Here is a 25,514-nt window from a genome sequence, read left to right as displayed (position 1 = left end):
ATATATTATATTATATTATTCTTATACTATTCCTAATATGTACTGTTATTTTTATATATATTATACATATTTACCAAATAATTATAAATTATATTAGATATATATATAATTTTTTTATTTCAAATACAAAATACTACGAATCATTATCTGTATCAGAACTATCATAAGTAACTAGCGATGTATTTAACGTACTAGTAATTTTCGATGTCGCATTTTTTTGCTGATTAAATTCAGGAAGTTTAGGTGTTTGATTTGTTTGTTTTTTAATACCATGATTTACAGAATATGGCAAACTTTTTACTTTATCTCTAGATCGTACAATAGTAATTAATCGTTTCAAAGGGTTATGTACACTTTTTTTTGTATCTGGAAATAATATAATAAATTTTTGTAATATTTTTTTTAAATATTGATTTTTCTCTATATTATATATTATCTAAATTACCTTTTTTATACATTAATAATTTAGCTAATTTTATATCTTCTTCATGTTCATTAACTAAATCAATGTTTAATCCACTTTTTTTAAGCAATATTTGATCCAAACTTTGCTTTTTTTGCAATTCTTTTTTTCGTGTCTACAATATTCAAACATTATAACAAATTATATAAAAATATATGATATAACTAACAAGTATATATTAAACATACTCTAAATGCAGTTCGCAATGCACAATTTGAAGTATAATCATCTTTCCATGTAGCATCATTTAGTGCTATTGCAGATTCCAAAGAAGAATCTCGTGATTTTGCTATTTTCTTATCTTCTATACCATGTTCCAATTTATACATAGCATCATCATATAGTCTACAAGATACTTCTTTTGTTTCTGGTACAATCTGTTCATTTTCTTTAGGATCCCATCGATTTTCTTGACGTCTTGCACCACTCACTATTACATAATCTAAATTCTATGTAAAAAGATATTTACATAAATAATCAAATATAATAAATAATTATTATAAAAACATAATATATAATTACTTACTGCTGGATCAGTTTTGATTTCAAAATGATTGTCACAAAGATGACATTTCATACGAAATTGATATAAAGGTGTGCTATAATACATTCCAATTTTTTTTTTTTCAGCATTATAACGAACACCCATTCCTATATGATTATTACATCCATCGCACCATATATTATATGGCATTTCAAATCTGACAATAAGAATACCCATATGTAATTTACGTGCTCTTTCACGTAAGGCATGAGTTCCAAGAAATTTATTAAGTCCACCAACACGAGGATCATAATCAGGTGGATAATATAAATTTGTGCCTTTACGTTCTCCCATTTTTCTATAAAATTAAAGGAATCAATAAATATTAAGTAAAATATTTTTAAAAAATTCGTAACGAATATATTATTCTAAGATATAATTTTAAAATTATTTTCATATATGAAAAATTTTATTTATAAATTTTATTATTATAATACCTTAATTTCTAATAGATCTTCAGGAAAAACAAAAGTTTATTTAATTTGATTATTAACTTCTATTTGAATAGAAATGATTCTTACACTTTACTTTCTCATTTTTCTTACGTCGTACTGAACTTAAAAACAATGTACGATAAATCAGGTTAGCCAACTGCTAATCATATGATATTACAGCCTATAGAAACATTTTAACTATTTTTATTATATTGGTACTTTCAGATTACTATATACGCCATTTATGAGAAATTAAAATGATTATTCAAAATTTTTTAGGATATAAATGAAAGAAAAAATTATAAAATCATAAATTACAAAATAATTAGAAAATATAAAATTTTTGTATAAAAATAGTTTTACATATTTCCATTATGTATATTAAAGTTTATACGTAAAGCGAAATAAACTAGTGATAAGATATCTATTAAATTTAAAGATTTCCATTTTGTTCATCATACAATTTTGAATATCTTATTAATTTTACAACATTTTTATAGAATGATATTTTACAATATTTTTATAAATGACAATACATTCTTAAAAAATATATAATTATACATAAAAAAAAATTCAAAGTAAATCTTACTTTATAAAGAAATATATGAATACATAATGTATTAATTTTTATTTGTAATAACTGTAATGTAAAAAAGTAAAATATCATAAACAAATAATTTTTTACTTCATGTTTCAAATTATGATTCATAATAAAACATAAAACTATGAATATATTTTTTCTTATTTTTTAAATTTTTTCATAATCAATTTTTTAATCTGATATCAATTAAATGAAGAAATAATGATAAAATATCGTCTAATACTATATAATTATATTGCTCTATATATACATATGCATATATAATACGTATATATATAATATGTATATATAGAAAGAGAGAGAGAGAGAGAGAGAGAGAAAGAGAAAGAGAATTTTTAAATTCTTTAAAAAGAAAAAAGAAAAAAAAACAAAAACTAAATTATCTGTCATAGTACAAAAAATTGTAAAAACAGTTTGCATATATAAAATACGTTTTATACTTAATCTATATATCTTAATTTGTGTATTAGGAACAAGGAATGATTACAAGTAATACAATAAACTCTGCATCCTTGCAGATGGTGGACGACGCACAAACTGTGCAACCAAAAAAGCAAGTTTGTGAGCATATTGGCAAGGCGCAGGTACTCTAACAGTACCAGACCAATTATAATACATATGACATAACTTGTAAGTCATTCTTTGCATCTGATCGGCTCTCCAACCAGTAGAATCAGCTATTACATTGTATGCGCATGGTGTTACCGTACCCTGTCGTACACTTTGAGATACAATAAAGAAATCATATCTTAATGGATTAGTAACAACATCATCGACCACTGTACCAGGCGGAGGATTATTTTGATTATAGAATAAACGAGTATTAATTCGTTTCGTAACTATTACAAATGCCAATTTAATGGTACTAGGATCACCATAAAGTTTGTTTAATTTGGCCCTTATATCATCTACTTCATGTTTATATACATATGGTACCTGACCCTCACCTACGCCATCACGATATATCACAATGTGCGAGGGTAAAATTTTGTTCACTTGTCTGTAGCATAGCACAGCTTTTTCGAGACTTTCTCCAAACTCGTCTGAAAGTTCTTCTCCTGTAGTATGAGCAGCTACTGAACTATAATATCTTGTCAAGCTTCTATCCAATGATGCTACCATTGCACCAAAATCACGGCTTTTATCAGCAGGATCATGACATACGTCATAACCAACTACCATTAAATTAATCGGTGGTAGTTCAACGCTCCATGGAGCACCACCCAATTTACAATTTAATTGAATTGCTACTTTTGTAGCAATCGATCTTATACCTTTATTCGAGAGATTTTTTGCAAGGAAAACTTGTGAAGCTACTGGTCTATCATGAGTACATTTCTTTTTTATTGCACTATATCTATCGGCTCGATTATTCGATACTACGCAAAAGATTAATTCTGGATTACTAGTACTCATTACTCTTTCGAGAGTATCAGAATAAGTGTTGGATCGATCATCAGCAACATCCCAAAGTCTTGGATTGTCAATTCTAAAACCCATTCCAGATGCAGATTCTTTAAGCGTTTGTATGAATCTCTCGACATCGCGTCTCATACGAGTCATACAAATTACTACCCAGTTAGTCAATCGAGCAATGTTATACAATGGCTTATTATGTAATTCACGGGTCCAGTCGGCAAATTGGCCCGCAGAAACCGTTCGTCCACTTCCCAATACAATTTTTTCTGGTTGTAAAAATCGTGCTGGTACATCAACTAGTCTTTCATCAAGATGTAAATTCCATTCATTTAATTCTTTTACTATAGATGGTTTATCGCGAAGTCTCCTATTAAAGACCATTAATTTATCTATACGTGCCGCGGGAGATACACGTGTATATTCTGCCAATGTACGCATTAAATGGAAATTGTCTCTCATAGCATCAGTTAAACCTATGCAAGAATTATTTATCATGAAATACAACATTTTGAAATATAAATATTTATCATGAAACAATTAAATAATATTTTATTTTATTTAAGCATATTAATTATAAAAATATTGAATAAAAAATTATACCTGTTGCACGACAAAGTTCCGGAACAAGATATACTAATTCGGCTTGACCAGCACGACGTTCTCTTGGTTTTAATCTCGTTACAAGCATTGGTTGAGAGATGTTATCAATAGGGATTTGATATTTATTTCTATAATATTCTCTATAAGTTATTTTTTCACCGGTTCTTAATTGAAAAGTTGAATTAGGACTTGAATCAAAATCCACATCTGATATACGATATGTATTATTGTTGTAATCAGTAAGTACAACTAAACCAATAACTTGATTTTCAAATAAAGTCTAAATATATAATATTTAATATGAATATAATTAAGCTTAAAGAAAATTATTAATAATTAATATTTTTTACCTTATAATCATTCTTATCATGATCATAACATTCATTTAATATATCTAATAAAGTTTGCTGACGCATGACTTTATGTATGATTTCAGCACACATAAGAATACTATTCTCATGTTGTCTTATAGATGTGAGATAACCAGGCCAAAGTTCCAATCTAAAATCACGTACTTCTACCTATATTTTAATTATTTTAAACAATTAGTAAATACAAACATTAAAGAATTATAACAAGAATTTATTTGTCTATTTACTTTACTATGTGCATCAAAATAATCGCGCCCTACAAGCTGAAGATTCAATAGAGCTAAACATTTTCGCATAATTATATTGAAAAATTGAAGATAACGTTGGTCTACTCTTTCCATTTCTCCAACAAGACGTATGGTAATTCTGATTGTGGCATCATCTGATGTCCTCCTAGACCAAATTTCCATTTTCTAAAATAAAGTTTTGTGTAATCTTACAATTCATCAAATAGTTATATATAATTTGATGTAATCAAAAGTATCTTACATCTTGTAAACGTCTACTAGAATACATAACAGTTCCATCAAAAACATATGCTCCTAAAGCTTCTTTATGAAGTTTAAGTAATCCTTTACGAACCGCAGTGCGATCTTCTTCCGGTGCAAAATCAATTCGATATTGATATAAACACCAATCAGTTGTGGCAAGCAATTTAAAATAGTTTGCTTGTAGCATTACACTACTTCCAGTAGTACCTAAAAATGTCAATATTTATGTTATATATATTTTTTGTGTTTTATATATATATATATATATACGAAATATATTAACCTTGTTTAGTTATTAAATTCTCTGGTCTAGTTTGTATATTTTCTGGAGTTGATGGTATCATACGTCTACCTCGCATAGCACCTCTTCCCAACTGTGCTGCTGCATCTCCTCCTCCAGCAGCTTCCCCACTAACTATAAAGTATATGTATATAATATTCATAAATAAAAATAAATTTATACCATATAATTCTCTCAAATAATATAAATATAAAATGAATATAAATGAAACGTAATTTTAAAAAAAATTTTGTTAAATACACCTTCCATTGCTTCAGGAGCACTTTCTTCTTTATGCCCTGGACCACCATCTCCTTTAGGACCTAATCTTTGAGTGGCTCTTCCAGCACTCTATATTGAAATGAAAAATACTTAATAATAAAATAATAATTTAAAATTTCATTATGATAGATTGTTCGGAAAGTAATTTCGTTTTTTTTCAAAACGAAAACATGAAAAAACGAAATTATTTTCCAAACAATCCAATAATATAGATCAAAATAGAAGATATAATATATAAACAAAAAAAGATATATACATTTTTCACATTCCTAAATTAATAATATTTATAAATAAATTTAAATTACAAATACTATGTAATAAAAGACTATATTGTTGGGACAGTTTATTTTTACAAAAAAATAATATTACTCAAAATGTAACAATGTATTTAACAATAATACACAAACACTAACCTTATCTATTCCTTTTACCTTTGGATAAATTGTGCTCTACACAAAAAAACAAAATGAGTTTCAATTTTTTTTTTACATTTCTATATTTCTAATATACTTTAAATACATACTTCAAACATACACACACATAAATAATTTTTTTATATTTTTAAAGAAAAGTAAATACATACATATTTTTTTCTTACTTCTGAAGAAATAACAAAGAAAACAAAAAGATATAAAAACAAAAAAATACCATACATATCATACAACATATGTATTATTAAATAAAATTAAAATTATGTTTCATAAATTACCTGTGCTGGTGCTGAAGATCTTGAATATGGTGTTTGTGAAGATGGTCCTGGTTGTGGTTGAGGAGGACCAGGTCTACGAGCCCAAGCACTTGCTTGAGGTTGCTGTGGAGGTTGTTGTTGTTGTTGTTGTTGTTGTTGACCAGGAGCTTGTTTTCTATCATCTTGACCTCTTCCTCGTCCTCGACTTCTACCCCGGCCCCGATCAGCCATAATTGATTTAGAATCTTAACAATTTTTTATTGAAATTATATGTAATTTTTTACAATAAAAAAAATAATTTATTTAAAAAAGGAAAAATTTATTTAAAAAATTAATTGTAATATTATAATATATTAAGAATGTTTTCTTTTTTTAAAAATTATTATGTTCAATAAAAAAAAATTTTTTATAAATACAATATTAATAACAGGAAAAACAATTCTTTATTTCATATAATATTGGAGAAAAATATTTTTATTTAAAAAATATGCTATTTATGTCCGAATAAATATTAATTTTCAAAAATATAGTCAGATATTATAAAATATAACTTAAAAAATATAATTTAAAAAAAAATTTATAATTAGAGCATATTTATATTTAAAACATTAAGGATAATTCAAGGTTAAATATTAAATATTGTTCAAGGAACAAAAGATTATAATATTTAAAAATAATAATTTCAAGAACGAATTTCAATTGTCATACATACAAAAAGAACTGTTAGGATTTATAGTATTACATAAAAAAAAATAAATACAATTAAAACAAATAAAATTTGAAACAAATCAATATCAACACATTAATAGCAACGTGGTTGAATGAATCTTCGTAAAAAATATTTTTTAATTTAAAACTAATATATTTAAGATTATTTCAAAAGTAATAGATAACTACCAATAAATCAATAAATCAATAAATAAATCGATAAAAAATTTTTTATAAATTTTAATAATATAATGAATATAATAAATATGAATATAAATAAATAAAAATGAATATAATGATGAATGATAAATCTATAATTGAAGCATATATTTTTTATTCAAATTTAATTAAATAAATTAACTAAAATACATGATTAATTAAAAATTCAAAAAGCTGTATTTGAAATATTTATGTTATGTTATAATTAATAATTAATAATCATAATTTTCATAAATTTGAAATTTAATAAAAAATATTAATAAAATTTTAAAATAATTATAAATAATACCTTACAATCCACAATACAAAAAAATATTGAACAAATTAATTCACACCTTACTATGTTATTGCTATATCGGAAAATACCAGCTACACATTTGAAAAGATTTATAAGAGTCAAATTTGGACTAACGAAATCAAATTTGACGCATGCGTAATACAGAGACGCAAATATTAAATTCTTACAGTACCGTACTACATTAAAAATATTTTATTTCTTTAAAATTTATTTAATATAATTATAAAAATATAATAATTAATAAAATATATATATAATTCTAATCTATTTTTATTTATAAATATTATAAATATCTTTATTCTATGATTGTTTTTGCGATATTATCATATAAATTTAAACAAATTTTTATCATTTATACAAATTGATACGTGAATGTAATTATTCAAAGCGCATGTCTCAAAAAACCTAAGGGATTATGGGTAATTTCTTGCTATTTTATTTTATAGATGATAAATAAATGAAAGTACATATTTTTGATTCGCTGATATATTTCACTATGCCAATCAATTTTCTTAAAAATTTAACCAATCATGTGAAATCTAGTCAAGTGATTTCTGTAAAAACTTAACATTTTATTTTTATTTAGTGAAAAATAATTTAGTGAATATTTAGTGAAAATTATTTCAATAGAAAGAGACAAAAAAGGAAGATATAAATAGAAATAACACGTGTATTTTTAAATAATTTTGTTTAATTCACAATAATTCATATATTAAAAAAAAAATGGGAAAACAAAAGAGACAAAAAAATAGACCACATAAAAAACATCCTACAGGACTTTTATCTGTTAAAGATTTTGAAACAGAAGAAATTGATGATGTTACGAATGATGATCGAGAAAGTGCTTTAAGAAGAGTATATGAAGAAGTATTTTACATGAAAATTTTTTATTTCACATTTCTATTCATTTTTGTACATTTAAAAATAATTTAAAATAATTTAACATTTAAAAATAAAATAATAAATTTTTCAGATACAGTCTGTTAATATTGAGGAAAAACTATCAGGATTGCAAACGATTGAATCAATGTCTTATAATTCAACTCTTGCTATACAAATTACAAAAAATGGAATTGCTAAAATAATAGGTCCATTACTTGTTGATAAAAATATTCTCATAAGAACCAGCAGTGCAAGCGCTTTAAGATATTTAGCAGATAATGGAAAAATGGAAGCACATACTAATTTATTAAATGATGATATTATGAGTCCATTGTGTACTTTGTTAAAACAAGTAAGTTTAAAAGTTAATTTTTTTTTATTCTATTTTGTTATGATAAATTAATAATTTAAACATAATTTATAGTATTATACAGATTGGCAACCAAAAGATCATAATGAGAAAAACAAAGTAATTGATGAAAAAGAAGCATTCATTCAAGCAGTTACATTATTGTGGACATTATGTGAACACAATGAATTTGCTGTAAAATGTTGCAATGAAAATGATATTGTTTCTATCCTAACAAAATTTTTTGATATCACTATTTATGGCATAGAAATTGCTACAATTATTACACAATGTTTATTATCTTTGTCAGAAGATAATATCAATGCTATTAAAAAACTTAAAAATTCTGAAGATACACTTAATCAACTGTTAAACACAGAAATAAATAATGCTAATGTTTCTGAAATAGCTTGTTTTAAAACTGCTATAAGTGGTTTATTAATTAACTTGACTAACTATGAAGAAAATATTTCTATGAATATAATCTGCAAAGTGATAAATGTATTATCTGATACTCTTTCTATTGATTGTAAACAATTATTGTCCAATTTGATTTCAATTTTACCCTATGAAAAAAATGCTTTTTCTAGTAATGCAAAAAAAAGAGTACAAGATAATAGAAGGATTTTTGGTGCACAGCAGCAAGCATTAGAGATTTTAGCCAATTTATGTTCAGAAGATCAAGAAAATGAAAATGAATCTGATTTAGAAAATTCAGATTGTGAGATTGAAAACATAGATGATGTTTGTATGGATGATAAATTATATAAAACTATGTTTTCTTTACCATTGGAAATAGTTGAAATATTTAATATCTGTAACATAATAAATAAAGTATGGGATAAAACTAGAATTATAAACAAAGATACATTAGAAATATTAGAACAAAATGTTGAAGGAAAAGATATCTTAAAGCAAATTCATACTCTAAATTGTACAGCTTATTTATGTTTAAATAATTTAATATCATGTTTAGAAATTGATGCACTTGGTGGTATAGAAAATGTATATAGGTATGTATAATGTACAATTTCTATTAAATTAAAATTTATATAAAATTATTCAATTTATGATATTTTAGGATGTGGACAGAAATTGGAACAATTGTTTTCAAGGATACAAGTGCAAATGATATAGAATTATTAGAATCTGCTACAGCAGCTATGAGAGCTGCTATTCAAAAATTATCTGAGGAGAAAGTAAATATTTTTAACTGTTTAACATTAGCTGATGTTCAACCAATGTTAAACAGAGAACGACAATGTTTAAATGCTAATATTCAAGTAAATTTGATACGAATATTAGGAAATTTGGCTTTGATTTTAAGAAACAATGATACATCTGAAGCTCGTGAAATAATTAAAGTAAGATTTATAAATTTTGATTAAACCTTAATGTTGAATATTTTTGTATAGTAATATTTTTTTTTAGCATATATCTATATTTTTGTTGGATGCTTGTATATTAGAATCAAAAGTTTGGGTAATGGCAGAATTTTTGGACACAATAATAGATATATATGCAGAAGATAATAGCGACCAATTAGCAAATGAAATTAAATTGCTAGAAAAATTACAAACCTTGATACCTTGTTTTAGAAATAAAGTAAGATCTTATTTCAATTTGAATATCATATCAAATTATAGAATTCATATTTTAAATTTATTATTAAAATTATTTTTTATTTATAGATGAGACAACAAAAAAAAACTTTAGGAGACAATGTTGCAATAGTGTCCACAGTGAATATGAATATTATGAAATTTATAAGGTATAAAGAAAAAAGGATAAGAAATCTTTAAAAGATTCTGTTTTTTTATACATTAACAATTTTTATCAATTATGTGTTAGTACATTAATGTACTAAAATTTAATATTTACAATGTAAATATATATTTATAATATAAAATATTATTATCTAATTCTTAAATTGTAATAATAAAAGCTTTGTGTATTAAAGCAATCATATTAAATTTTAAATTAAATTAAAATTCTCGAAAAAATCAATTATGAATGTTTATAATTTTATAAAATTGAAAATTTTTTAAATTTACAAAATAATACATGATTTATATATAAAAAAGAAACAACTTAATATAATTTAATATTTTATAATTTTTGTATTAATAGCATTCATGATCACAAAATTTACATTTGAACTAGTATAAAAATTCATTTCCATTTGATAATGATTCAGATGATAATAATATGCATATTTGTAATACATCGATTTTTGAAAAAAATAGTATCTTGCAATAATCTATTTAAGAAATATTGTAAAAATAATTTTATTCATAATTGCCTCAGAATTCAAATTTAAATTGATAATTATGTATTTAATGATATTTAAAGTGATCAAGAAAAAATTTAAGCACAAAATAAATATACATGTACACAATATTTATACAGTCTTTAAAGATATCTCAACTAAAATTAACAGGGATATTCTTCTATTTAATTTAAAGATCAAAAAGATTGTACAATTTCTTACAAGAATTTATCATTAAAAATAATATTCACAAAGATTTCCCTCTTATTGGTTCAAAGTTTTTAGTATTATTTAGAGTTATGTTTGATTGAGAATCATTTAGATTTAAAGCACTATGCCTCCTGGGTTTTGGAATTGGATTCACATCTTCGAGTATTTCTGGCTTTTGTCTTATAGGTTCAGAAATATGAAGCTCAATAACTTTCACCGGCTCTCGAGAAGCTACTACGGAAATAGGTGAATCATTTAGTCTTACCACATGAATGTCCTTTTGTTCTTTCGGAAATTCTTTAAATTCTATTTTAATCGGATCTTTATCATTATCGGTCTCGACCATATTTTGAAAAAAATGCCTACGATTCTCTTGAATCGAATTCCTTATATTCTTTTCTTCCGAACAGTTTTTAGAAGCATTCTTTGTTTCCAGAGCTTTTATTTGTCTCTCTATCTTTTCAATCTCATCTTTCACAGAAAAACTGTCATTTCTGGATAATGTGCTTGAAGAACTTTTCCTTCGAAGAGAGATATCATCTAATTCTAATGAATTCGTTTGATCTATATCTTTAATTATTTCTATATTTTTCTGAGAAGTTCTGCAATATTCGACTTGAATATCTTCTTCCTCTTTCTTAGATTGCTCAAAATCTTTTTCCGATTCTTTATAGTCTTCTATAAGCGAAATTTTTGATTCTAATTGTTCCATATCTATAGATTTTTCCTCAATGCAAGTTTTCTCTTTATTTTGCATATTTGCATTAGTTTCTATAATTTTTGTTAAACTGTCTTCTGTTTTTTTAGATGATACGTCGTTGGAACTCAAAATTGAATTTTCTTTTTCTTCATTAACTTCTTGGTCTAAATTTTTACTCTTTTTCGTCAAATCGTCTATATTCTCAGTAACTCTCGTTATATCAATTGGTTCCACTATTTGAAGTTTTATGTTAGATGCTTCATGAACCGTCTGAAATAATTAAATAATGAAAATTGATAAATTTAAAAATATTTAAGTAGAAAATTTGACTTACTTCATTTGTTTCTATATTTTCTGAACGTCGTGGTGGTTGTGGTGCTCTTCGTTTTTTACGACCATATGAACTCATCGTACTTCCGATTGAAACACAACTATTTATTGAAAGATTTGATTTTCTAATTGCATCCTGAGAGTATCTTTTAAACATGTAATCCCCGGATACGTTTTCGTTTTCATCACACAATGCCATATCACCTGAACGATTCACTTCTTCCTCTGAATCCAGAGTTGCGTTTGTCCTTTGTGATGATCTGTTACCGAATCTTCGCCTATGAAATATATTTGATATATTTGATATTACATATATTCGATATTTTTAATATAATTTCATCTATTTAATAAATATAATACTATAATATATTATGGAATCTAAATAATACTTACAAAGGGGGAATTGGCGTTCTTTCTTGAGTTTTTTCACGAAGAGTTACATTTCCGTTTTCCTTCGGACTTTCATTTTCGAAATCCAACGGTGGTATTTTACTTGTTGGTTTTGGACTCATTTGGCCAAATCTGAATATAAAAATTGAATTAATACGAACATTAAAATTTAATCAATGGATGATTTATGTATGTTCAAGTGATTATATTGAGATAAAATTTATTTTAAAAAAGAAATTTTTACAAAATCACAGAAGTCAAAATTTAATTATAATTTAATAATATATAATAATATATTCACCTTCGTGCTGGTGGTTTCGGTGTAAGATCACCCATAATAGATGTAGTAGTATCCTGCGGACTACCATCATAGAGTCTTGCAGGATCACCATTAACAGTCAAAGACGAACTGTATCTTGATGCGGAATTATCTAATGTATATTTTCTTCTTCTTGCTAAAGTTCCAAGAGCTTCATCAAATTCTTGTTGATCCTTCGTTATACGTGACGATGGTATTGGTTTAACGTAAGGTTCTCTTTTGTAAGTTGACGAAACTATTTAAAATTTAATATGCATATTATGAAAAATTATGAATATAATAAGAAATAAATAATATAACATAATCAATTTTCATTACGAAAAGGATATTGTTTCAAGAACTTATTGTTATTTAATAATATTTTTGATAACAACCTGTGGTGATTGTGGACTTCTTTTCTTGAATTTCTAACTTGTCATCTTTCCGTTTGCCGAACAATCCGTTCCTGAAAACAAACAATTCATTGTCAGATGATGTAATAAAATAAGTAAATTAACAGCCATTGATACTTGCGACGCGTATTTTGCTTTATATTTAAATGTGTTAATTATTTATGTCATATTTCAATTCTATGGAAATATAACTTAACTTATATATTTAATCTATATTTAATCTTGAAATTAATGAAGATGAACTGAATTTAACAAAGATTTCAGTTATGAAAAATTCATAACCTATCTAACTTTTAAAATTATATTAATATATGTATATTTATTTGAAAATTTTTATTAGAAAAATAACGATTATATTAAATTTTTAATATTTTGATTATATTTTGTTTATTTTTCTGCATTTAATAATTTAAAATGATTAAAATTTACTTTCTTTCCTATATTTATGAATTGATATCAATTATTCAATTAAACAAGAAAGCAGCTATGGAATAAAATATAAAATAGATCAATATCAGCAACTTATCCATCAACACTTTAAATTTATAAACAGAACGAATAGTAAATTATTTGTGAGTTAAAGCGTTATACATATAATGAGCATTGAATGACACTGAGAATATTATTTTCTTATTTTATCTAACGAATGCAAATATCAGTGTTGCAAGATGGTATGTATATTCAATGATGACTTAAGTGCCGTTTCTTGATCTTTTCTTCTCACATAAGCACCTATAACAAAAGCCATCACATCGACAATTTCATCACGCAGATGTTTCAATACATATATTACATATAATTAACGCAATTTGAATTTTTATTTATTAATAAAATTTAATAATAATAAAATTTAAAATAAAAGCCAAATATTTTATCTTAAATAAATATTATTAAATATAAATATTATATTAGTGAATTAAAAATTTTTTTATGTTATTCAAAGAAAATATAGAAATTGCATATGAACATATAAGATATTCATTATTTTATTTATATATTGTGTCTTACGAAGATAAATTCCAAGATTGATTCATGGTCAAGGAAATGCTTCAGTAACTTCGGTATGATGGATTACAAACAACGGATAAGATTTCTTTTCACTTCTGCTATCTCATATATGTGTACAAGGAAGTCTTGTTTATTCTAATACAGTTACATTTTTATAAAAAAAATTACATATTTTTATAAAAGATATCTACATCACTTATAAAGATATTTATTGCATCATTTACAAAATGATGTAATCATTTATGAAGTGAATCAACAATATTTTTCATTCTTAAACAAAAAAAAAAAATGAAATAATACTTTCATCACAATAAGATATGCTTATATATATATATCCTTATAATATAATATAATATATATATATATATATTAAATATTAAAATTAATATTTTTAATATTTTTTAAAGAATAAAAACTTTTTAAATGTATGATTTTTCTATATCATCTTCTATAAGCAAAATGTATCATTAAATATATGTTAAGATTCCAGTATTAATTATCAACCATGCTGAAGTTAATTTTAACCGACAATTAGACCGAAACTCTGTTTTTCTGAAGAGAATATGCAGAAGGCATCGTTTTCCAAATTAAAATCAGAATTTCACCAAGAATATTCAATTGTAAAGTAAATATCCACGAAAAAACTGAAAAAAAAAAGATTAAAAACATTAAAGAAAAAATGCTGTTTGAAGAAAATAAAAAAAAATATAAATAGCAATATCTTATGATTTCATGCTTAGCTTTTTAATTATATTAATTTTTAATTTTTGTACAATTGTACAATTAACGTATCCTATTCGTTAAATGATTAATAGATTATAAAAATAACAATATCTAAGTTTTTATGAATCAGCAGCTTATTCCTAAATTTATAGATCTTATCTAATATATACTTCTTGATTTTTTTATGTAGATAAATTGACATGCAAATATCGACACGCAACTATTATTAATTTAACTTAACTATATAGAACGTTACGCTGATTTAAGATTTTTAATAACACAGAAATTATGATCATAAATGAGGAATGTTAATTCTGTTCCTTTACTAATAGAAAATTTTAGTAAAAATTAAGACTAAATTTGATTTTTCGATGATAACAAATTTTGATTCAAATTATCAATGAAAATTTTTATCTTTTGATAATATGAAATAATAGAAAAAATAAAACGTATATTAAAAAAACATCACTAATTGATTTATATTTAAAAAATCTAAATAAATTTTACAATCAATTTGTAACAATAAATATAAATAGTTTTTAGAATCAGTAAAAAATTTGATTTTAAAATTAAATCAGATTAAAATTAAATTAGATTATAGATTAAATGGATTAGAGATGAAATATTTGAAACTGCACTATATCGATATCTAATGCTATTTTAGATTTTACAAAAGTAAAATTAAGATAAAAATAAGATTGATTTAATTCAAGAAAAATTGTAGAAAACCAATATACATAATACATATCGAAAATTTCCACATTATATAAACTTTTCGATACTTGAAATTTAAAAAGAATTCAATAGTGATTTGAAATAATGAATACTTTGAAACAAATTTTACATTAAAGTTTAATGTATTATTATTTTAAATTTTAATCAAATAATAGATAATCTATATAATAAAAATAACAATCATTGATAATATCTATTTATATCAGTAATAAAATATCAACTATTAAAAATTTTTTTTTTTGGAAAAATAATTTCATCACAAAAATAAAAACGTATAAAATTTGTAAATTTTTAAAACTTTCTTATATAATAATTAATCACATGTTATTTTTATGATAATAAATAATAAAGTTAATAAAACTTATAAAGTTATTTTTCTAATTAAACATAATCATTTCAATTTTCTTGATTATAATTGATTATAAGGATTAAAAAATATTTTTAAAATGGAAAAAAATGATCACAAATTAAGATAACTGTACAGAAGTTTAAGAACGTATAATTGCGCAGGAAAGGCGCATCGAACGTTGCCTTAAATAGAAATTGCAAAGACCTTTTGGACGGAAGACAACCTGACGTCGATCGTCTGCTAAATTCCTTTTATTTATGTTCTTTGGATGACAGCCAAATACAAATATCTATACGATACACGTGTACATTTCGTGGGTTCAAGTTCAAGAAACTTTTGGCCGAATCTTTCTCAATTTATATTTGAATTCAACATACTGATAGTAAAATTGTGATAGTAAAATTCTGTCAAAATAATCAAATATAACAATCCTTTTTAATAAATTATTCAATAATTAAAAATTTATAATATATAATATAATTTTGAAGTTAAATAAAAATATCATCATACTAATAATATAATTATATTCTTTTAGTCATCCTTCATCAAATCTAAACTTATCTTTATGACATATTTCTCTTCTAAAAATTTGTCAAGCTCTACGTTTCTTTTTTGTCTAAATTCAAATTTATATCTTATTAATATTTTTATTATATATATATATATATATAGATATATAATTTATATATAGTCTTTTCTATATAAATTTTAAGTAAAGAATTATTTAATTATATTAAATTAGTTATTAAATTAAATAATAATATTATATATATTATGTATTAATTAATTATTAAATTAAAATAATATTCACCATGTGGACTTAATAGAAAAACTATTTGATCTCTTCTTTCTACTTCTGCCAAATGTCCAGAATTTATGTTTCGAATCTTTTGCCTTTCCATCACGGTAAAAGTAAGATTGTGTACTGGTGATGTCATCGTTGAATGGATTTAAATGTTCCGGATAATCGTGGATGGAAATACTGGAACGTCTTGATTGCGACATGATTCACTGCATTCGATCTGCAAACTTTTGGATTTTGTCTCGATTGACAGCGTCGCGACACCACGAGGTTCATCGATCTTTCGTCATCCCTTTTTCATGATCTCATCTGAAAATATATGAAAAAAAGAATCTGATCATTTTCATTGCAAACCATGCAGGCATATTCTTATTCGTTCACGAAAATAAAATCTGTGAAAAAAAAAAAAGTATCATTCTATATTTAAATGTTTAGTAATATTAGAGAAAATATAGCAATAATTTTGTAACAATTTTTAATTTCTTGCACATAAAATTAATAGAAATTTTCGATAATAAAAAAAATAATAAATGAATATTTTTAATTACTAAAATTTTTCATAAGTTGTTAAGAAAAGTTGAAGAAAATTAAAATAATAAAAAATAAATAAAAAATTTTTGAAAAAGATTTTTACTTACTAGAATTATATTTCTGTATTTAGAGAAAATATTTTTAATTTTGAAATTAAAAAATTCAAAGTATAAAAAGACTGAATAATTACAAGAGTTAATCAAAATTTTTCTTAGAAAGCCAATGATCTTATCGAGATTTTTGCCATAATAACTTTTAATCGCATTGTTATATTAAATGAGGTGTTTATAATTACATACAGTATAATTATCAAAGAACGGGAGTAATTTAGTCTAGTAACCATGCCGAAAACATCAAGCAAGAATAAAGTCCAGATTTATTTTTAACATATTACGTAGACCAAATTCCGGGAATATAAACAGTTATAGGAAGTTGAACTTAATATAAAGTTGCATTATAAACAATTTGTTAAAAATTAAATTTTTTGTTTTGCAAAAAAACTTTTTTTTATTTTTATTCATATTTTTCTGCATACTTTATATTTATTTGTGATATTTTAAATACTTTTAAATCTCTTTTTTTTATTTTTTATTTTTAATACAAAAATAATTCCTGTTCTTGATTTTAAAAATTATTATATAAAAGTTCTCAGTTTTGATATTATATGTAATAAAATAATAAAATGTAATAAAATATATAAATAATATAAAATAAAAATTAATTTGAAAAGATCTTTAAATAGTCAACATCAACTTCCTTTTTACAAAATTTGTATTTTTATCAATATTATTATACATCATCCATACCATTCGATACCATTACTCTGTTATCTTTCAATTATCTATTCGAACAATAAACAAATTTCAATCAGACATTATGACAAACCTCGATTTCGTAAATTTTGACCTTGAACTAAAAAAACCGACATCTTCAAGGGATTAAAATATTAGCCAACCAAGATGAATACGAAGAGAATGATTCAGAGACCAAGCTGCGATGCAATTGCTCGATGTTATATCAATTGTCGGTTCAAATCGAAAGACCTACGATATCCAATTTAATATTGTTGTATAGTTACTGAATAAAGTGCTGGATTAATCACTATTAAACTCGAAAACTCAAGCATCTATTGTTTTTTGTTTATTAAATTATAAACGAAGCATGTAATTTTCTTTTTTTTTTTTTATCAATTTTTTTTTTATATACATTTCTATTATGAAAAAATAAAAATTTAAAGATTTTCAAAAATAGGAATTTTTTGACAAATTAAATTTATCTTTATTATTAATATCTATTATATTAATATCTTTCTCTTAATATCTATGTTTATTAATATTATACGACGTTACATTAACCTAGTTAACCAATTCTCTAATCCTAAATTACAAAAATAGAGAATGTCTCAAGGTTTACATAACATACTGCTCGATGATGCATCTTAATTACTAGAGACACGCGTAATTTTATTATTCTTTCTTTATGTTACGTTATGCGATTTATTATCTTGAGACCATTTATTTTCTGCTCACATTGAAGAAATAATGTTCCCAGTTTTAATTATCCATGCACGTAATGGTATGAAAAATTAGAAAGAAATTTTCGGAAAGGAAAGTACGAGACAAATGTCGAAACAAAATTGAAAAACATTTCTTATAATCAAAGAATGATGATTTACAAAATTAGAAAATTTTATAAAGAAATAGGAACGATATTGAAGTGATTAGGAAATTTTAAGAATAGAAATTACGAAAAAAAATTCCTAAGTATTCGTTTCATTTACGAATTGATTCCTAAATAAATTTTCTATGAAATAAAAATTTCATCGTCAATGATAATTTTATTTACGCCATATATTTTCTAATGAAAAACAAACTTATGTCACGAATTGTGTATTGTCGTCGATTAACATCGATTCCAGAAGAACTAAGAAACGATTCCAGAAGAAGATACAGAGGTATCACGTGTATTGATGCTCACGAGTAACAACTAACGAACTTAATTAGTTCAATTAGCTCATTGCAGTCGCAGTTCATTTCTAATCTGGAACTTACTGATGAATTTGCGTCATAAGCTTGGTCAAACAATTAATTTGAATTTATGGATATGAATCGAATTGAATGTAAATTAATAATGGAAATATAAGATTAATATAAATTGAATATTCAAGTACCTTTAAATACACGTGACACAATAGTTCATGTGTTTTCACAAAAAAATTTTTTTTGTACATGCAATACTAATTGCACAGAAGGCCAACATATTTTGCTAATTGAAGAAACTGTTTCACACGATGCTATTGTGAAACATAGAAACCGTTTTCTTTTTTTAAATGATCTTGATAAATGATACACCAACATGAATGATTTCTTTGTATAATAATATATATATATATATATATATATATATATATATAATAATTATTATTATTTCATTATTTGTTAAACTTTATTTATTATATAGTTATTATTCATTATATATTCAAATATTCTGAAATCTTTTTATTTTTTTTGTATTATATTTCAAAAACATTTACAGTGAAACAAACAAAATTTTTAAAGTTAAAAATAAATTAATGATTTATCGTTATCGATAATATTGACGATGCCATTTGAACTGATAATAAAACGAAGTAATTAACTATGTACATACAACGTTTAAAAATGACTGTGCGATATTCGATGTGTAATAATTCTGTCGCCAGTGTCTACATGTGGTATACACATTACGACAAGTAAAAAATTGATAAATAATAAAAATGAACTATTAAAATATTTGAATATATTCTTCAAAATGTATTCTTAATTTTTTAATCCATTTTGATTATTCTAAATAATTAATTCTAAATCCAGAAATTTTAAATCTTAAATTTATAATCTTAAATTCATGAAATTTATATAATACACAAAGAAATCAGTGATTTACGAAGTTAGTTTATTTATATATCTTTACTAACATTTATATCTTCATCACCTAAGATTAATATTATATGATAAATATTATCAGTGTAAAAATATCTACAAATGCATTTTCTAAAAAAAAATTTATAGGACATTTTATATACAAATTATTAATTCAAACAATCTTCATTACATAATACAAAATATAGATAATCTAGATCGGAAAACTAAAAAACAAATAGAAATATTTGTTTGAATTTAAACTATGAAGATCAAATGAAACTATAATATAATATCAATATAAATTCACGATTGTGTTTTTTTTTTTAAAAATAAAATTTAAAAAAAAAGAAAAAGAAAGAAAAATTGATTTCAATGGAATTCGTGATGTCAACAAAAATCTAATTTTGTTCCAACAGCATAAATCCTATAAAATTTAAGTAAATATTTTTAGAATCTCAAATGATTGTGAAATATCATTTCATAAATCTTTGTTTTTTTGAATATATATTTTTTTTTTTTTTCATATCAAGTAACTAAGCAAATTAATTTTATTAAAATATAAGAAGAAACAGAGAATTTTTTTAGAAATTGAATTGTAATGAGGATTAAAATGTCGTTATAAAAAATGCTACACTATTCTCGTGAAATTTAATGATCAATATAAATATAGTGGGCTAACCGCAATCGAGATTTATTGATCAGAATTTCAGTTTTGCGTGTCACGAAACTGGAACAGCCTTTTGTCAATGCCTGATCGTATAATGATTGCAAGGATTTCATAGTTTTGAGATATACAGAAGAAATTTTGAACAAATATTTGCTGAATAATGAATTTATTTTATTTCAAAAGAATTGGAAACTAAATATTTAATATGAGAATAAAAATTCAATAAAATGAATTTCATAAAAAAAGTTTTATTTGTAGGCTTATCCTCTTAAAAATGAGATTTATATAACAAAATGTTGAGAATAGAGCAGTGTAAGATGATCGTGTTAAGATTCGATGCAAATTAGTCGCAAATTAACTTGACTTTGTCCAAGTTGCCCTTCCGTTTAAAACGAGGGAACTCTCGAAATGATTGTGAATTAACCTGTCAGATACGGCCATTAATAGAGCTAGAAAAAGGATCTCCATTTCAAATCTTCACAAGCAGATTGTGAAATAAAATCTAGCGTGATCAATTTACACAGTACGCTATCATCTTAGAAATTCTCAAAAGAAAAATGGCTTGATACTTCCTCTATTTTTTTAAACAATCAACACTATTTTCTATAAATATTATAACTTATTCATGAATTATAACTCATAATTATTAAATTTTAATATTCAATATTATTTTTGCTAGATTTAAAAGAATTTTGAAACATTATTTATTTAATTTAATAATAAAATTATTAAATTGTTATTTTTATTTACAAGGAATTATGATATTTTAGAATGTAAAAAATATAATTAAGAAATAATATCCAATAATATGCTTTGAATAAAATTAATTTTTGAAATTAATATTAAATTTATCTCTATTAAAACTTCTATATTCATTTAATGCTCACAGAAATCAAATGTTTTATTATTTAAAAATATATCAATGTACTTGCAATATCAATATTGCAATATCAATATTGTGAAAACAGTATACAAAATCTGATATGAGAGTTGAAAAACTTTAAGTTGAGAAAGTATAAAAAATTTGTATATCTTTCAATAAAATATCTAATTCAATACGAATAAAGATACATACAAACAAAATGATTATTAAAAGAAGAATAACTTTAAAAAAAAAACCTTATTTCGCTGCTTTACGAAAAATTTAAACTTCTAACTTGTTCGAAACCTTGAATACTTTTCGCATTTTTATCGATTTTGAAACGAGTCACATGCTCCATATACAAATGTAAATTGCTTTATATGATGGAATAAATTTTTGAAGGAATTGGATATTTTATGTTACTTTTTCGAAGAGAAATATTAAATTTTTATTTTTAGCATTTGAGCAAACTTTTTATTTTCTAAAGAATCAAAATTTCTAATGTTTTTGAGTTCTCAAGGCCATGTTATTTTTCTTTAAAAACATTTAAATTCCTTCAATAGAAGTATTTTGTTTTTTATCCTAGAAAAAAAAAAAAAACAAAATTACTTGTCTGAATATGATAAAGAATAATAATATAATATCGGGAATTAAATCGTTTATCTGAAATAAAATAAAAAAAAAAGTTTTATAATAAGAAAAATTTAACAATAAAAAAAAAAATTTTTAATAGTTGAGAATCTCTAATATTCATGACTTGAACTCATGGTACCAGTTATCACGAAATATAATAAGAAATTTTAGGATAATATACTCAGATTTTACGATTTCACTTTCCAAGTAATGCATAAAAGTGCCAATCGATTCTTCCATAATTACCGGTGAACACGAAAGGATTACTTAAAAGTAGAGAAAAAGAAAAGAAACTATAGTTGGATCGTATTTCGAAGAATAAATTATTGTTGAATAAATGAAAATATAATATATGATATATTTTATGTTTAATTAAAAGGAAGGACCAGAAAGATAACTTTTTTGTAAGATATAAAAAAAATGAATAACTTTATAATTTTATATAATAAACAGTTTAATATTTAATTAATTTAATTAATTTAATTATTTAAATAGTCAATCTGTTAGATATTTCAATTCTTACTATAGATTTTTTTGCAAAAGACTGCAAAAGATGAATTTTTATTATTTTTAGCATTAGAAATATTATATTTAAAAATTTAAATAGATTAAATATATATATATAATTACAAATACTTTTTGTTGATAGAAATATATTTAGGAAAAAATAGTGTTTAATTTAATTTAGAAAATAAATTTGAAATTATATGAAATAATGTTTAAAACTCATCGTTTTTATATCATAAAGAAAATAATAGTTACAAACTTCTTATTTCATACTCTATATATAATCTTTATAATATTTTATTTATTCATAGAATAATTTTTTATCATACAATACTATTTAAGATTAATTTGCAATTTAACCATTCAAATATTTTTAAAAAATTATGTTTTTAACTTTATAAAACGTTATATTTTTTTTTATACAAAGAAAAAAGAAAACATTCAATAATTGTAAATATATAATATTCTTATTACTTATGTTATATGTAATTTCACAAGTTAAAATAAACATAAAGAATAATAATCATCAGGATAAAAATAATTCTTACCGAACACTCTTTACATGCGAATTATATCGAGTATAATGACAGAAATCGATTACTCGAATAGGAACAAAAAAGATCGTAGGATCAACGGAACCCGAAACCTGACCAACTAAATTATGTGCGTCATGTAGGTCAGTGAATCGTAGCTCTAAATAATTGTGCATGAATTATAGTTATGCTATGGTATAGTTGTTATGCTACAATAACTATGTATAATACATCCGTAAAAAAAATAAAAATAGATAAAATATCATTCATTTTTGTCTAATCTAATAAATGATTTTATCTTTATTATTAATAAATTCGTTAATAAAACTGCATTCAAATATTTCTTTTTTTATTGTTGTTTTCTTGTATTGTATTTGTAATTTCATTCGATTTCTTTCCAAATATTTCTTATTATCTTTATAAATATCGATGTTATATAAATTTAAAGCGGGAAGATTTACATACCAAGATTAACGATGCCAAGATAAGCGTTTTTATCATGAAATGTATTCATTTCAAAAAATATTATATGTCGTAATACATCAAGCGACAATCAAATTCTTATAAGAATTTTATTGATTTGTTGAATTTGTTCTTGTCTTTACACTACAACTCTTATACATATACTATATTACACATATACTATACAAACACACACATATAAATATATATGTGTGACATCATTTATCATTTTATCAACTTTGTTTTACTTACATTTAATAATGTTGAAAAAAAATAAAAAGAATTGTGATAAGATGCCATGTTATTAACAAGCTTTCTCTCGATTAAAAAATTCGATCGAAATATCGATTATAATAGTGTGCGCAAGTTAGTATAAAAAATTCGATCATCGATATCAGTTATTCGAATTTTTATAAAATATCAAAATCTTTTCGAATAATGTATTACAAAATATATAACAATTATACTTAAAATATATTATACAATATATTTTATGATATTTAAAATCAAAGTCATAAGACTTACGTAAGTGAGTTTAGATGTCGAGTTGTTACTGTAATCGAAGAACAAAAAAACTCGATTTTATTCAGTATTCAGTTTTGATCAAAATAATTTAGATTATACACATTAATTATTTATTTAATTACTATTTTTGACACCGATTTATACAATTGAAAAAAAAGTACACAAATAGCACCACATACAGCGTGGAACATAGTTCACAAGAAACACAAAACCGTCCTTCCACGCCGGAGTTCGCCGAGCGACTGTGGCGAACTATATCGCAGTAAGATTTCGACAAACTTCGTACACTTTCGAATGGTGCGGCAAACTTCGCATTATATGTCATATATATAATTGATTAAAAATAGCGGCTAATTTAAATATAAATATTATATTTTTATAAATATAATTTTTTTTAATAATATTATACATATAATAAAATAAATAATTTATAAATATATAAAAATATATAATTTATAAATTTTCATAGTAATGAAATAGTAAATATAATTTTTTTATAGTAATGAATGAAAACTTAAATATATAATTTTATAATTTTTAAATTTTTATATATAAAACTGAAACTTATCATATATTTTGTGCTGCTGTTTATAAGATAATAAATATAAAAGTAATTTCGTGTTATAAGTCATATAATAATAAATATGTTGACTAATACTAATTGAATGCATATATTACTAGTACAGGTTCATTATTTACGTAGGCGTTAGTGGAACGTGTAATAGAAAGTTGTAAAAGAAAAAATGCAATATGTAGATAAAACTTGTTTTAAATAAAACAAAAATCATCTGTTATCTCATTTATTTCATAGTTCCTAGTTTTTTTTTTTTTTAAAGAAACTATTAATCAAATTTCCTTAAAACATTGAATAATTTCAACTTAATAAATTACTTTAATAAAAATACATTACATATGTAAATATAATATCTACAAGAATTATTTTTTAATTCACATATATTTCTTTATTTAAAAAAATGTATTATTCATTATTATATGTAAATTAATTCTAAATAAAATTTAAGATTAAATTTCAGAAAA

The 25,514-nt window shown here is 23.3% G+C and overlaps 4 protein-coding genes across 6 annotated transcripts; 1 reads left to right on the top strand and 3 right to left on the bottom strand.

Annotated features, from left to right (window-relative positions):
• Positions 1 to 49: 49 nt before the first annotated feature.
• Positions 50 to 1,600, bottom strand: LOC122710989 (coiled-coil domain-containing protein 130 homolog). Its single transcript, XM_043929303.1, has 5 exons — positions 1,445 to 1,600; positions 990 to 1,305; positions 652 to 912; positions 446 to 578; positions 50 to 366 (listed from the first exon to the last, which is right to left on the bottom strand). Exons 2-5 carry the CDS (start codon positions 1,299 to 1,301, stop codon positions 134 to 136), a joined length of 939 nt encoding a protein of 312 aa, XP_043785238.1. The 5' UTR covers positions 1,302 to 1,305; positions 1,445 to 1,600; the 3' UTR covers positions 50 to 133.
• Positions 1,568 to 7,506, bottom strand: LOC122711289 (piwi-like protein Siwi). Of its 3 annotated transcripts, XM_043929893.1 has the most exons (11): positions 7,390 to 7,506; positions 6,195 to 6,418; positions 5,899 to 5,934; positions 5,467 to 5,554; positions 5,207 to 5,338; positions 4,922 to 5,130; positions 4,660 to 4,845; positions 4,412 to 4,582; positions 4,062 to 4,341; positions 2,990 to 3,934; positions 1,568 to 1,622 (listed from the first exon to the last, which is right to left on the bottom strand). In XM_043929893.1, exons 2-11 carry the CDS (start codon positions 6,402 to 6,404, stop codon positions 1,606 to 1,608), a joined length of 2,274 nt encoding a protein of 757 aa, XP_043785828.1. In that variant the 5' UTR covers positions 6,405 to 6,418; positions 7,390 to 7,506; the 3' UTR covers positions 1,568 to 1,605. The 3 variants fall into 3 exon arrangements, with proteins under 3 accessions (XP_043785828.1, XP_043785824.1, XP_043785827.1); XM_043929889.1 differs by lacking the exon at positions 1,568 to 1,622 and having other exon boundaries at positions 2,408 to 3,934; XM_043929892.1 differs by lacking the exon at positions 1,568 to 1,622 and having other exon boundaries at positions 2,408 to 3,934; positions 7,436 to 7,484.
• Positions 7,507 to 8,042: 536 nt separating this feature from the next.
• Positions 8,043 to 10,497, top strand: LOC122711167 (HEAT repeat-containing protein 3). The gene is made up of 6 exons (XM_043929659.1): positions 8,043 to 8,265; positions 8,372 to 8,632; positions 8,705 to 9,642; positions 9,711 to 9,993; positions 10,061 to 10,234; positions 10,321 to 10,497. The coding sequence occupies exons 1-6, from the start codon at positions 8,122 to 8,124 to the stop codon at positions 10,429 to 10,431; spliced, it is 1,911 nt and encodes a 636-aa protein (XP_043785594.1). The 5' UTR covers positions 8,043 to 8,121; the 3' UTR covers positions 10,432 to 10,497.
• A 560-nt stretch (positions 10,498 to 11,057) lies between these two features.
• Positions 11,058 to 24,711, bottom strand: LOC122711041. Its single transcript, XM_043929434.1, has 8 exons — positions 24,656 to 24,711; positions 24,477 to 24,504; positions 16,866 to 17,165; positions 13,222 to 13,292; positions 12,830 to 13,082; positions 12,532 to 12,660; positions 12,143 to 12,416; positions 11,058 to 12,078 (listed from the first exon to the last, which is right to left on the bottom strand). The coding sequence occupies exons 3-8, from the start codon at positions 17,057 to 17,059 to the stop codon at positions 11,146 to 11,148; spliced, it is 1,854 nt and encodes a 617-aa protein (XP_043785369.1). The 5' UTR covers positions 17,060 to 17,165; positions 24,477 to 24,504; positions 24,656 to 24,711; the 3' UTR covers positions 11,058 to 11,145.
• Between the last annotated feature and the right edge of the window lie 803 nt (positions 24,712 to 25,514).

The sequence above is a fragment of the Apis laboriosa genome, unplaced genomic scaffold, assembly GCF_014066325.1.
Source record: "Apis laboriosa isolate Shangri-la unplaced genomic scaffold, ASM1406632v1 scaffold16_cov148, whole genome shotgun sequence".
In the NCBI taxonomy this organism is placed as follows: domain Eukaryota; kingdom Metazoa; phylum Arthropoda; class Insecta; order Hymenoptera; family Apidae; genus Apis; species Apis laboriosa.
This window is presented reverse-complemented; position numbering and strand designations above follow the sequence as displayed.